At 38.7% G+C, this 15,388-nt stretch overlaps 1 protein-coding gene and 1 long non-coding RNA gene across 2 annotated transcripts in view; one reads left to right on the forward strand and one right to left on the reverse strand.

The window, feature by feature from the left end:
• Window positions 1-15,388, reverse strand: part of LRP1B (LDL receptor related protein 1B) — a 755,078-nt gene that overhangs the window by 85,261 nt on the left and 654,429 nt on the right. The window contains exons 45-55 of the mRNA XM_083702321.1: window positions 13,912-14,037; window positions 11,063-11,191; window positions 10,755-10,874; window positions 8,215-8,328; window positions 7,838-7,987; window positions 7,304-7,426; window positions 5,703-5,822; window positions 4,969-5,097; window positions 4,700-4,822; window positions 2,800-2,940; window positions 1,295-1,482 (exon numbers count right to left, since the gene is read on the reverse strand). Coding sequence (XP_083558447.1) covers window positions 1,295-1,482; window positions 2,800-2,940; window positions 4,700-4,822; window positions 4,969-5,097; window positions 5,703-5,822; window positions 7,304-7,426; window positions 7,838-7,987; window positions 8,215-8,328; window positions 10,755-10,874; window positions 11,063-11,191; window positions 13,912-14,037 — 1,463 coding nt within the window. The remainder of the gene's footprint in view (window positions 1-1,294; window positions 1,483-2,799; window positions 2,941-4,699; window positions 4,823-4,968; window positions 5,098-5,702; window positions 5,823-7,303; window positions 7,427-7,837; window positions 7,988-8,214; window positions 8,329-10,754; window positions 10,875-11,062; window positions 11,192-13,911; window positions 14,038-15,388) is intronic.
• Window positions 155-11,314, forward strand: LOC310833889. The gene is made up of 3 exons (XR_014558989.1): window positions 155-216; window positions 7,223-7,290; window positions 11,257-11,314. It is a non-coding gene; the product is annotated as an uncharacterized lncRNA (long non-coding RNA).

Raw genomic sequence — 15,388 nt, forward strand, 5'->3', positions numbered from 1 at the left:
CGAAGCCCATTTTACGAAGGAGAAGAGGTAGCAAGGTTTGAGGATACAAGTTAGAGGTGGACTGTGGAGATCTACCCAAAGCATACAGATGACTGTAAACTCCTTGTCTCCATTGCTAAATGCTACACTAATATTTACCATCCTGCTCTTTCCAGGGCCAAAGCAGGGCAGAGAAGAGGAACCTAACTTTTCATACCAGTCATACTCGACTAGCAGGTAGAAATATTTTTCAGCAGCTTCTGCTCCCCCCATCACATACATACACATACAGATAGACGTTCCCTTATATGCTTTAATGAACCTTAGGGGAAAATATCCCTCATACCACCTCCAATTCTTTCCTCTCAATCTTTTCTCTTCTACTTTTCTCTTCATTTCCCGGCCATTTGACATGGGATGCTAGAAGCATTCATACAAAAGTACTGGGGGAAGCCAATGGGCTAGTATTGTGAAATTTCATCCCCCCTTCCGCTTCAAAAAGGTGAGTATAATCAAGCTCAGTCTTCATGCTAATTTACAAAAGCTCTAAACACATTTTTAATTTGTCATATATTTAAGTTACTGGTGTTATTTTGATATTTCTGCTGGTTATTCAGTGTGATGGGACTAGTTCCACATGATTTTGTAGTTGTTTTAATGTTCTTTTAATTGTGAACCTGGTCAAAAATCTATGGGAGATTAACATTTAAAAGTAAAATGATGAACAATTAAAATATTTTTAAGATGACTGACATTACTACACATTTTTTTCTTTGCTGCTTCCCTCAGTCTGCTTCTCTTTTTCTCACTACTACCGCCAAAATATTTAGCTCATAGCCTTACATTAGAGGTGGGGAACCTGTCTTTCTGGATGTTGCTGCACTACAATTCCCATGGTGGGAGGGACTGATGGGAGCTACAGTCCAAAAGCATTAGGAGGGTCGCAGTTTTCCTACCCCTGCTTTGTGCTAAGCAGTTTTCTGTGCAGTGTCCCAGTCTTAGATTTTAAGGGTTTAGAATAATCCTTTATTCTGACCAAAAGAAAGGCATATCAAGATATTCAGACATATTTCAGTTTATTTGGCTTTCCATGAAACATTCCGACCCCAAGACATATAAAACAAAATCTAGTATTAGTCAGAGTGTCTTATACCCTCTGTATTATATTAATGGAATAGCAAAAGCTGGTGAACACAAGGTGTGCTCTCTGTTCCAAGAAGTGTCAAATTCTAATGTTTATGTTACATAAGCAAGCCAAATTTAAGATTTAAAACTCTATTTATAACGTACTATTTTACACACCAGGACTACCAACCTTGTACCCAACAGGAAGATCTTGACAATCTTGAGAACAGCCACTGACTTTCTTAGTCAAGCATTCATTAATATGGCAGTTTCGCTCATCCGATCCATCACCACAATCTTGTTTAGTATCACAAACATTTTCTTGGGGAATACACTTGCCATTTTTGCACATAAAAAAGGAACTGTTGCATGACTGTTCTAAAAATAAGAAACAAGAGGGAAAGGACACAAATGGATTGCAATGAACACGTTGAGATGTGTCAGGATTAACATGTGGGCTGCATCTTAATTTATAAACAGATCATTCGTGAAAATTCAGTCTAGCCCTTTCATATTCTGTTTACATATCTCACAGCAACATTTCCATTTATAGAATGTTTGCCCTCAATTTCACTGGATTGCATCACCAGTCAGTGTAACTATGATTAGACATAAACATACTGCTGGTTTGTTTCAAATAGTAAATATAAGTTCTGCCTATATTTCCTTTCCTCCAACACCTATATGTATAGCCCAAGTGTGGCCCTCAGCTGGATTTCATCTGGCCCTTTGAGTTCCATCCTGTCTATCAACTATTTAGCATAAAGAGGGAAAAGGCCTTCATGTTGCAAAATATGGAACAGTGGGTCCTGCCTCTGCAGTAAGATCAAAGCATAGGGAGAATCATCATCATCATCAACAACAACAACAAGCCCACAGCTTAAGATCCAGGGGGCTGAGAAACTCTCATCCAGTGCTCATTTCTGAAACTTCGCCTGGAACCACCACAGATCAGAACCACCACAGATCAATGCCTCTGATATCCATCTCCCATACACAGTCCAGGAGGGTTGAAAGCCAAGGCGAGATCTTGTAACAGCAACAGGGTTATACTCCCGCTGTCCTTCTAACAGAGATTATCCAACAGGGCGGCCAAGGCAGATTCAGTACCAAACTGTCTCACTAAAGATGATGATGACCCACCCTTCACCTTAAAGTTCCAGGACAGATTCCAACATTACAGAAGTAAGGTGTGTCCTAAAAATATAAACCTCAAATGTCAAAAGTCAGGGTAAAGAGGTACCTCTTCATCATTAACTGGAAGCTGTATAAACAAGGCACCAGATTCATCTCTGTGGAGGTTGGGGTTCCCCAACTTTGGGGCTGCCACAGAGAATGCCATCTTTCTGGTCACCAACCCCTGAGCTTCTGAGGATAGAGGAACTACCGAGGACTTGTGTTCCTTGCAAATATGCAAATTTGCACACCTGCAATTTTCAGGATGCAATTGTAGTTTTGACATTCAAGATTTTGAACAGAGATAGGGCAAGACTTATAGTTTTGCTGTGCAATTACGTTACTAACCCTGGGTTGGACAATTTGAGAGCCTGATCCTCCCTTAGTTCTTTGTGGCCTGAATGTTCTCTCAACACTCCACAAATACCAAATTTTACTGAAAACTACATTATTATTTAACAACAATGCTAAATTATTTTACACATATATTTAATTGTAAAAATATTTTAAAGGCTGAACCTGCGCTTCTGCATTTTATGTTAATTGGATGTTCATCAGAATGGTCTGGACAATCAAAATCTCCATCACATTGCCACTGAGAATTTAACAGGCATCTTCCATCAGCACAGCTGAATTCTCCAGGATTACAGTGACGATAGCCTAAAAAAGAGTGGCCAAACATTAATAATGTATACCTCTAACGTTTATATTCCAAAAAAGGTACGATCTATCTTTTTCAAACAGGAGCTGATCCATAGAACATTTCAAAGTACTTTGCAGATGTCTTCCTTAGCAGATGCAAGCTTCAGCCATAGTGGTAACCAAACTATCCACCTCCTTCTCTGCTGCTGTGCCTCTACAGGTGACCCGGATATGGCCAAAAGGAGCAGTTTCAACAGCTTTCAGCAAGGAGCTACAGGGCCACAACACCCTTTACAATGGCTGGAAGCTGTTGTAACTGCTCTGACAAAGCAGAACAGTCTCCAGCCATGAAACAGGGCACACAGGGCTTACAATTCATCATGAGCAACTACAGTAGCAGATTTAACAGTTTGTGGATCTCTGCTAAATATGATTGGGTTGGGACATGTCTGCAACATGGCTGTAGCCTGGGCTCACATGACCTAGAATTCTACACTGAAACTAGTTTGTGAAGACAGACTAGAAATGTGTCTGATATGACAAATATAAAGGGTTTGAGTTTAGAACAATAAATTTTCTTACTTACTTTGACAAACATTTATTAGGCATTACAAGTATAGGCCATCATAAAATATCCATATATAAAATTTTAAACTATATACAAATAAACAGCCATGTAAAATATATAATAACAAGGATTTTCATTGGGATTTCTTCCCACCAAATAGTGCCATTCACCCCTCTAAGAGATACTAACAAATACATTTATCAGTTTAGAGTTCTTTACTCAAAATTATTCTGCTGTGAGTTAAGCAGTAACCTGGCTGAAGCCACCCAATAAGTATTATGGCTCAATTCCAATTTATCCCAAGCTCTGAAATTTCCAAATCCTAAACTCTATCCACAGCAAAGAAATACCTGTTTACTCCCTTGTTCTTTGATTTTACTGGTAAATGTATATTTTCAAGAGAAATACATAGCAACTTATTTATAAATGATAACTCCATGGTCTATTTAAAGTTGACTGGATTCCACATTCTGTCAAATTGGACATATTGAAGAGATCAAATATCTGGTGCTTCTTAGAAACCATTTTAATACATTGACAAATTGCTCTGAAAAGGCAAAGATTTTCTCTACAGAAATCTTAAAGGAATATGAGCATTGCTTCCTTAGAAGAAGAAATTAAAAACCTGTTAACTTACTGTACTTTCTTCAAACGATTTTATTCTATTTGTGGGGAGTTTATCCTTGTCAGCAGACAGATACAGAGCACACAAACTTCAGCATTAAGACCTGTCTCTGTATCAGAGATTAACAGTGCAATCTCACACAGGTGTCCTCAGTAACTCAGATTGAATTTAACAGACTTTCTCCCAGGTGAGCATAGGATTGCAGCCTAAGCTTCTCACAATGCTCCATTTATAGTGCACCAATGTACTACTACTAATGCCTTATTTTAGGAAAACTTATTTCAGGGGAAAATATTTTAGGGGGGAAATATATTAGAAAAAGCAAAAGTAAGCACATTCCTTTGGAACTTCTTTCTTTGGGAACTTGGAAATTTCAACTGGTTCAAAATGAAGCAGCCAGATTACTATTTTTTCATTTCAAACTCATATAGCTCCAGTTTTAAAACAGCTGTACTGGTTGCCAGTTTGTGTCCACACCCACTTCATGGTGCTCACATTAAAGCCCCAAAAGACATAGGCCCAAAGTATATTAAGAGTGCCTCCTTCTTTGCTAAAGCTTTCAGGTGTAAAAAAATTATACTTGCCACATTCTAGTGATTCATCCGATCCATCTCCACAGTCATTATCATGGTCACATACAAACTGCTTGGGAATGCAGACTTTATTGCGGCATGTGAAAGTATTTTCGTCACAAGTATTATTAGGAGCTAAGAAAAAGAAAATGGAACGGAAGACAGTGAACCACCAATTTATAAAGGAAAAATGTCAAGTTACTGTCAGCCACCAATACAGTGGTACAGATAAATACAGCAACCCCTCATCTTATTTATGTATGTTGCAAAATGGTTCATACCACATCCTGCTGTGGCAAGCTCATCACTTCCATTCGGACAGTCTCTTTCACCATCACAAAGCCAGTGCTGAGGAACACAGGCATAGGAACCTAAGCAGCTGAACATGTCTGAAGCACAGGTTACGGAGCCTGGGGAAAAAAAATTGGTATGATTTAAATTTTATTTGTTACGTAGGAAAGTTATATTCTGAAGTGACTTGTTAAAAAATAAAATAACATATACTACAATTTTCTTTAATGATTTCTAAAATCTGAAGTCAAACAACAAAGACAATACATTTGAGTCAGTAGCAGTCAGGGACATGCATGGGTGGGACTGCGCTGCTCAGCAGGGACAGTGCAGGCGCAACATTGAGATTGTAGGGTTGTGTCCACTTCTGTGCTACACTGTGCTGAGCTCCTTACTGCCTTTTCCTTCCTTCTCAGTAACTGGCAGTGATGCACAGCATTGGGAAGTCAGAAGAGCAACACAGCTGTGCCTGCACAGCTCCACCCGCCACTACTAGTTCAAAGAACTTGGATCTTGCTCATCAAGTTCTTATTGCTGCACAATACCATATGTCTTATAAGGGATACCAAATATTACATATATTTCTTATATCCTACAGAATATGATAACGCTCCAATACTTATTTCTGGTGGTTGTTCATTGAGTTGACTGAATGAATAGGGTAGGGCCAAGTAATTTTGAAATGTGCACCCCAAGCTCATATTTGTATCACTGTAGTACTCACCACATATAGGTTTGCTTTCATCCAAGCTATTTCCACAATCATCCTCCCCATCACAAATCCATTGTTTAGAGATACACTTAGTTTCAGAACAAGCAAACTGATTCCATGAACAAGAGGAATCTGGAAGGGCATGTAAATGATAGGTGTTGCATATATTCAGTAGGAACAGATTCAATATCAACACTATGGAAAAAAATCTAGCATGCTCCCCCCCCCCCCCCTTATTGACAAGCAAAATTCTTTCTAGAAATTTCCGATGAAGTTCATTTCACATATTGCCCATCTGGAAATTCCCTTCAAAATTCCTAAAGAGCCAATGGAATTTTGCTCAGCTTCTCCAGGCATTGTTAAGATTGTTTTGTTGTTTAGTCGTGTCCGACTCTTCGTGACCCCATGGATCAGAGCACGCCAGGCACTTCTGTCTTTGTTAAGATTGTTTATATATCTTTAAATCACATTATAAACTACCTCCCATCTTTAACAAATGTAAATAAAAATAATTCTTGTTCTACTATTCAAAAACAGCTATGTAGAGGGAAAGACACATATGCATGCCTTCCAACAAGCATTTAAAAATGTAATCTTATGTTAAACAAATATCCTACAACATATTATGTGAATACTTTTGCCCACTACTAAAGGTATTTTAAGTTTTCACGAACATATTGTAAAAAAACAAAACAGCTCTAAGATCAAAATAATTACAAACTTTCTTAACAGCTTGAACTTGAATGGTTCTTGTGAGAATATATATATTCTCACAAGAAAAATGGCAAAGATCTTTGAGGGACTAAATATTCAGTGAGGGACATTACACCATAGTAATACATATCAAACCCATTGAAATTGCAGAGGAATCCTGCAGCAAGGCAGATTTTGATTATCTGCCTTTCTGCAGCCTCCACTGACATGTTCCTCATTGTTCCAGAAAGTTCTCCACCCCCCCAGAACAGCTTTCCAGGATACTAAAGTAGTAAGGAATAATTTATGGAAATCATCTCCTTCTCTTCCACCTCCACCTCCTCTGCATACTCTAATCAGACCAAAATATATTTATAAGTTTGTTGATCTCTAGCAAAGGAACCTAACAGCAGAATCCTATACATGTCACTTCAAAGTCAGCCCCTAGGTAATTATAGACTCTGGAATGAATGGTCTTCTTGCATCCCTCCTTTAAAAGTCAACATGTATTGTTTTAGTTGCGCGGCACACAGCTTTTCTTTTTCTCCTCCCTCCCGCACCACCATTACCAGATTTTATATGACTTATTGTATGCTGCTCTCTGATGGTCTTTGCAGGGGGCTGGACTGTGGGGCAAAGATCCTAACTGTATCACTCACTACGGAGCTATACTAGATTACAATCTAGGTATATATGTATATGATTAGAGCCTAAATGACCAAATTATACATTAAAGTGTTTGCTATGTATCATGCCTGTATAATTTGCAAGGTTTCCAAGCTGTTCATTGAGATTTGTTAAAATACCAGTTTAGTTTAATTGTATTCTTTTTCTTGCAGAGATTTCAATTGACATCTCCTTTGCACAAACATCCATGGTTCAAAGATAAGATACTAACAACAGTGAGGTGAGATACTAACCACAGTGTAATTCATCACTTCCATCTTCACAATCTTTTTGACCATCACATACCCAGGTATTCAAAATACACCTCCCACTTGGACAACTAAAATAATTTTCTTCACACGTATGCTTGTTTCGAACTGCAAATAAAATAAAAGAAGCCATTTGTTTCTGGTAGTCATGGAATTTTGGATGAAAGGATCATCTGGGTTCAATCCACTAAATAGTAGGGCTCCTTCCATTCATGGAAGGGGTTTTGATCCAGTAAAGGCTCCCACCGGAGAAAGGGAAGAGGCAATATTTGCCCATTTTCTCTTCCTCATGCAGCCATGCCACCTACTGCATTCTTTTGGACAGTTCCTCAGCTGTCCAGTCCAGTTTCTCAGGGCACTGAAGGAATCACCAACATTGCCACTTCCTCCTATATGCAGGAGTGCTCCATATACAGGTTTGTCAAAGAGAAACTCAACATACAATAAAGAAACAATGCCACTAATGAATAATTCTTTATCATGAATAAATATAGAAATTATTTTTATTTCCATAATTACCTGGGCATTTAAGTTCATCTGTATAATCTCCACAGTCATTAGATCCATCACACATCCATTCTGGTAGTATACAAAGTGATGTAAAATTACAGCTAATAAATCCTGAAGATTTGACTCCAAGTTTATAGAAGTGAGCACAGTCTGTGCTATCTGAGGTACATAAAACGGAATGGGCACACATTAGAATATATTCTTTTCAGTGTGGATCTCATCACTGTGATTTCTTTGACAGTGGTTGCTTAATTTAGCTCCCACAATCACAGCATTGCCTGTTACCAATTGAATTACATCACACAAATTAATTAAACTTACAGTTATATATTAGTGTAGTATAAGAAACAAATAGTTACAAATGAAAAATTAACTAAATTCCTTACTGCAGTTTTTCTCATCGGAAGCATCCAAACAGTCCACAATCTGATTGCATTGCGCTGATTTTGCAATGCAAGTTCCATCTGCACAGTGAAATTCTGTTGAAGTACATCCTGAAACTACAGGGTGAAGTGTTTGGTGGGTGGGGAGGAAGAAAGAAAGAAAGATATAAACATAATTTGCAAGGTTTGGGATATTTAAGTTTAAAGCTGCTACTAAATTAATTACAGTGGTACCTCAGGTTAAGTACTTATTTCGTTCCGGAGGTCCATACTTAACCTGAAACTGTTCTTAACCTGAAGCACCACTTTAGCTAATGGGGCCTCCTGCTGCTGCCGTGCCGCCAGAGCACGATTTCTGTTCTCACCCTAAAGCAAAGTTCTTAACCCGAGGTAATATTTCTGGGTTAGCGGAGTCTGTAACCTGAAGCGTATGTAACCTGAACCGTATGTAACCCAAGGAACCACTGTACAATGCTTAAATGTGTGTTGTTTAAAAGTAACAATTCACACAGGGCCGTCTTAAGCATATCCGGCGCCATGGCGCAAAAATCCCTCCGGCGCCCCCCCCCATTTCCCAGAGTTGTTGACCTTTTCCCAAGCCTCTGCGGGGATCGCTCTCCTCCCACAGGGGCTTGGGAAGAAAGCTGCACGCCCGGCAGCCATATGATTGACGGGGCGCAGCTGGCGGGCATGCAGGAGGGAAAGGGGAGGCTGCCGGCAAAGCCGCACAGCTCCCCCACTTGCTGGGGTGCCTCTGAGAGGTTGGCGCCCTGGCGCAACGTGCCAGTAAATCTAATGGGAAAGACAGCTCTGAAGTCACACGCATCATGACTACGGCCCAGAAAAGCACATTTTAGGGTTGGCCTGTTCAAGATGCAAGCAAATACCCCTATGGCATTTTATGTACCCCTTGCTTCTTCATCCCATAGTCTGTTATTTTCCCGGGCGAAAGATCCCTGCATTGTAGGGGGTTGGACAAGATGACCCTCATAGCCTCTTCTACCTCTACAATTCTATGATCCTATTATTCTAACTGCAGCCCTTTCCTGCATGTTTAAGGAAGATGCTGTGCATTATTAAGTCTCTACCTCCAAGTCTGAAAAGAAAAGCAGTGATATTGATCAGCTTGAGCTGAGAGAAGCTGAAAAGGGGCTTTAAAACTGCACACACATATTTCTGTAAAATAATGTGTATCCAATTGTGCTAATCTCGGCCCTACTTGGCCTAAATACCCAGTAGTTATGGTAGGTTTAGCAGAGCACCCATGGTGGATTAAGATAGATGGCATTATGTCTGCCATTTTTATATAAACTGCTTGCGACTTTTCTGCAATTTTGTGCTGCTTTCTGTGAGACTAATTGAGACCGTGGCATCATGGCAAGAGTCTCAGCAAACAATTGTAAAGCAAAAAACAAAGGGGAAAGCATAAGACATTTTTTGCAAGCCAGCACTGGAGTGTTGCCAAAGTGCCCTGCCTGAAGAATCGCTGATGAAGCAGTGGTCCCAGTTAATCTCTTCCCCATCCAACTATAACCAATTGATTTGAGATGCTTTAAATATTATCATATACAAGTTGCCTTACGTTACTTTCTTTTTACATATTTCACCTCACAGAATTGGTTTTACCGTATTTTTTGCTGTATAAGATGCACCAGACCACAAGATGCACCTAGTTTTTGGAGGAGGAAAACAATCAAAAAATATTCTGACTCTCAGAAGACAGAACAGCAAGAGGGATCACTGCACAGTGAAAGCAGCAATCCCTCTTGCTGTTCTGGCTTCTGGGATAGCTGCGCAGCCTGCATTCGCTGCATAAGACGCACACACATTTCCCCTTACTTTTTAGGAGGGAAAAAGTGAGTCTTATAGAGCAAAAAATACGGTATTTTCTGTACGTTCTACAAACCTATCATTTCACAATGCCATTGCACCTTGTGCACTAAAAAAAGAAAAAAGGTGATCTTCCACAGTTACAGTCTTGAGTCTGCTTTTTCACTGGTTAAGCCAGACAGAAATTAAATGAAGTAAGATAGAATTATAGGATAGAAATAAGGTAAGTGTCTGAGAACAAAGTAGAACTACAGTAGACACATCAGAAATTGAACTGACAATATTCACAATTTTGAAAGTACTGTTCACTGGGGTGGAGATTCAGGGATATCTGAAATCAATCTCACACAACATTGGTAAACAGTGTACAATGTAGTAGCATTGGGTTTGCACTCTGAACTGCTCGATTTTCGCCTACAGAGGCCTATTTTGCACACATAGGACTGCTGCTGAAAGTGAAAAATGCCTGCAAACGCTTATTTCTACATACCACTTATTCGACAAAATATGTTGACTGAAATATTTGACTGGAATTGGGGGTGGGGTGGTGGTGTTGAATTATAATTCTGGAGTTCAGATATGACTTTTATTGGTAGTCAGTGAAAACAAATATTTAGTCATTGGTTTAGGGCACTCACAGATTCTTGAATTTTAATAAATACTAGAATTCATAAACATTATACTGCAGGAAAAGAAACAAACAAAAAAAGTACCTTCACAGCCTATTTCGTCAGACCCATCACCACAGTCATTTTTGCCATCGCACACTTGATCAGTTGTAATACAGCGACGGTTAGAACAGGATTTAAAGCCTCTTCGACAGCTTCTATTTTCTGGTAAATTAAAATACAAAGACTATTATTTTATTTACATAACCTTCCTATTAACATGGCTAGATGAGAGTAAGTTTTGGAATTTGGAGCAGAGTCAATAAACTATGAATCAGCTTATATGGCTAGTCAGAAACATTACATGGAAACAAGATATGGCAATGTAACCCAATGAGGTAAAACATTCTTACCACAATAAAATAGCTTCTCATCAGACTTGTCTTTACAATGGGAGATGCCATCGCAGGACAGCTGGTAATCAATGCATTCTCCATTTCCACATTCAAACTCAGAGTAAAAGTTGCATGAGGAGTTTTTAGCTGAAAGAATGAACAACAGAAAAGCAAGCATGAGTTTGTTTATTTATTTATTTATTTATTTAAAGTTTGAATAATCTGCCCTTTGCCCAAAGTTCCCAGAGTGGAAATATACACAGTCTAAGCAAAAGAAAAAAGAAAGGAAAGAAGATCAAAACAAGTGTTAAAACAAAATACAGAAGTTCAAAGTAATGGTACAACAGCCAATGGCAATTCTGTAACTAACGAAATGTATATTACAGAAATGTTGTGTATTTCAGACTGCAAATATTCCACTTCAGAGTGCCCTGGACCCAAACCATGGGGAAATAGAAGCCACGCTGCTATGAAAACACACACACACACACACACACACACACACACACACACACACCAGTATATATATATATATATATATGTTACATATACATATATATATGTAATTTCCAACTTCATGATGTTCTGAAACCCTGAATCATTTCATATCATTTCATTTTCTATTCAATAAAGAATGACTAGTTTTGGAATAATAGAATCATAGAATTGTAGAGTTGGGAGGGGCCGACTCTTCAACTAAATAGTTGGACTAGCAGGAGCCACAGCAAGGAGTCTCCTCTCTCTCTCGCCCCTATGTGCCCACCAATCAGTTCTGGGAGGATCGTAAGAAGGGGAAGGAGAGGGGAGATGGGCCTGCCTGGCCAACTTAAAATGCTTGAATTGATGGAATAATCAGCTTAGCAATATGTTGAATTCCACCCTTTGATGCCAGCTATAAAAACCACATTTGTGCCAACCACAGATTACTACTATCTGCTACTGATTCCATACTGTCAATTAACAAGACCTGAACTGAAAGCAATGAATTTGGACCAGAACAGAAGACTAAATTGGTGGTAACTTAGTATACCAAAACAATAAAAATGTGCTCTTGCCTTCATTTCTCCACACATGAAAAATTTTAAGCATACTTGGAAAAGATGTAATACAGTGGTACCTCGGGTTACATATGCTTCAGGTTACAGACTCCGCTAACCTGGAAGAGTTACGTCAAGTTGAGAATTTTGCCCCAGGATGGGAACAGAAATCATGTGCCGGCAGCGCAGCAGCAGCAAGAAGCCCCATTAGCGAAAGCACACCTCTAGTTAAGAACAGCTTCAGGTTAAGAACGGACCTCCGGAATGAATTAAGTTAGCAACTAGAGGTACCACTGTATTACAATGTAGTGTCTCCGTTACCTAACAACCAGTGGTAAGATCTATACTAAAGCTGTCTGAGTTAAACAGCTTAATGCCTTTGGGAACTCAAAATACATGTTGCCAAATTAATTCCAGTTTCGAACTTACTGCATATCAGCTGTGTGAGGTGCTCTCAGTGATATGCTGGTGGTTTGTTAGTAGTGGTTCCAAGTCTATACTGAAATAAGCTGTTAATAAGAAATACTAATGTTTTAATTACATTAACTTGGAACCATTGCAAATCAGGTGCCTGTCTGTACAAGATCAATTGATCTCTACAGGATATGAGTTTCACAGCTATTCTAAGATTGTGGTACACGCCAGCTGTGCTACAGCTTTAATTAACATGCTTTTTATCACTGTAAATCATCTGTAGGAGCCACTTGATCTCAATTATAATGCCAAACAGGAGCACCAATGCAACAAGGACTGCATATCTATAGTACAGTCGTTTTAATTTATTGAAGAAAATCTGCTTTAGATCAACTCTACATGCACAATTCCAAAGTTTGAAACATTTTAATTCCAGCAGTCACCTATGCTCTTTAAATAGCCTCTTGATGTGAAGTATTCAAATAAATCATATACATTATTAAATACAACTAATTAACCAAATATGGAAATATAAAAATTGATGTAAATTTAATTGATCTTTACAGTTGCAAGCAGCACTTAAAGACTCTTGGAAAATGCCAAAAAATTCATTGGAGAAAGGTGCAAAAAATCCTAAAATTTAGAGAATGGTAAAGGCAGAACGCTTACATTTCTCGGCTAACTTTCTGGATGTTTCAAAATACTGCTTCACATTTCTAGCTGGTGGTTTTAGATCACTCTCTTTATGAGAGTAATGGGTATGTGGAGAGTTCAAAGGATGTGAGGAGTCGTTCCACTATTTGCCACCGGTCATGACTCTTGGACATTTGTGCAGTTGATATGCACAAATAACAATTAGTATTGCTATTGTTGTTATTGATTTGATTTGATTTATAACCAACATTTTACCCTAAAGTTTTACACTGAGTCATACATTCGGCAGACAGATAGGTTAAGACAGAAGATAAAGGGTGCAGTGAAAAAATTTAGGTACTCCTCCCAAGGTTATGTGTAATTGTAAGGCATACATAATTCTTGGAACGCACATGGGCAAATTCAAGCACTTATGTATATATAAAAGAAATGCTTCAAAAGCTTTCATCAATATATTTTCCAGACAATTTAGCAGATACAAGCAAAATACTGCTGTAGAATTTTAATGTAACTAAATTTTACTGTGAAATTACCCTGTCAGAACCTGCTTCACCTGATTGCAGAAATTCCATATCTATGGCTTTCACGCCTTCTTTTGTTCCTGGTGCCATTCCAGTAGAAGGGCTAAGCAGCCATGGTGGGCTCCGTTTGTCCTCCATTCCTCACCCCGCCCCTGGGGTGCAGAACACACACACATGCCCCAGGCAGCGTGGAGACAAGCTCCATTGCCAATTGCTGCTATTATCAATTGATATTACTTACGCACACATCTGTTGTCATCTGTAAGTATTCGTTCACCCCTACATGAACAATTAACACGGCCATCGGGGGTCAGAAGACATAAGTCATGACAGCCCCCATTCATCTGGGCACAAGGGGATAATTCACCTAAAAAAGAGACAAAGAGAGACACTATAATATAAAACCATAAAAAAGAAGTAATCTAATATTGACATTGGAACTACTTGCTTTATTGTTCAGAAACGTTTGATGATAATAGTAACAATAATAATAATTTTATTATCTATGTCATTCCCATCTGGCTGGGTTTCCCCAGCCACTCAATCTTGACTGATTTATGTCTAACAAAATTATGGGATGCCTAAGGAAACACAAATTAATTTTAAGGTTTGCTCTTAGTACATAGAGGGAAAAATGGAAAATAGGAAGCTGCAAGGTGCTTCATCTGTGACTGTATTTTGATACCTTCAAAACTGTATATATAAATAAAAATATTGCAGTTATAAAAAAGGATTTTCCTTGCATAGCCGAACCTTGTGCCCTTCTCTTTTCCCTGGGGGTTGTCTCAATGCTCCAGAGAAAATTTGGGGACAGCATTGTGTGCTAAGTCCCATTATGTTAGCAGGAATCCTTGTGCTGGCTTCTGCTAGTGCACATTTCTGCAATTAGTTTTCCCTAATACAATACATTTATATGCACACTTAACACTAATAATAGGCATTTTATATGCATTTTGAGATGAAGAACTGTACTGCAAAAATTTGAGAAGTGTGGGTCTCAAAAAAAGCTGTGGTTCAGATCGTGTACTGTTTTAGGAAGTGCAAATTATGTAGATTTGCATTAAAATGAGAATGAAGCAGAATTTGTCCCACATTCCTAGGTGGTGGTGAAGGTAGCACTGATGGGACTGCTGCTGCCAATCCAACACAGGCCCCAGGCCAGTCCAGGTAAACAGCAGTGATGTGGGGAGTGGGGGAGGGGGGACTCCACACACACAGTTAATGGAGCAGTCTAATGAGCAGGCCAATTAGCAACTATATTAGAAGAATTAGGTACGTTGAATTGAAGTATGTGTCTAACCCCATTATTATAACACTGTGATGGTGTGTGATACGGATGGGCAAACTTGCCAATTTCTGTTTACCCCAATTTCTCATTTTCCCACACTTAAGTTCAGTTTTCCACATTTCCACATCATGTTGTGAATTCATTTAAAGAAAGGTCTTCATGACAATTCATGAGCATTTTAGTGTGACTTTCTCCAAAGCTTTGCATGCAATTTTACATTTTGCATGTGATTTCTCCTAAAATTGTGCATTTATATATGCAATTTTCACTAATGTGAGCATTGCTCGGCACACTTTAGTATACAACTCTTTATACTTTGCTGGACTACTGCATTGCAAAATTCAGAGAAGTTCAGATTTTGACAGCTAGCTGTGCTTCAGTTAGCACACTGTTTTGGAAAATACAAATTATAAATGCATATAAATGCAAA

Source organism: Podarcis gaigeae (genome assembly GCF_964106915.1).
Source record: "Podarcis gaigeae genome assembly, chromosome: 1".
NCBI classification, from domain to species: domain Eukaryota; kingdom Metazoa; phylum Chordata; class Lepidosauria; order Squamata; family Lacertidae; genus Podarcis; species Podarcis gaigeae.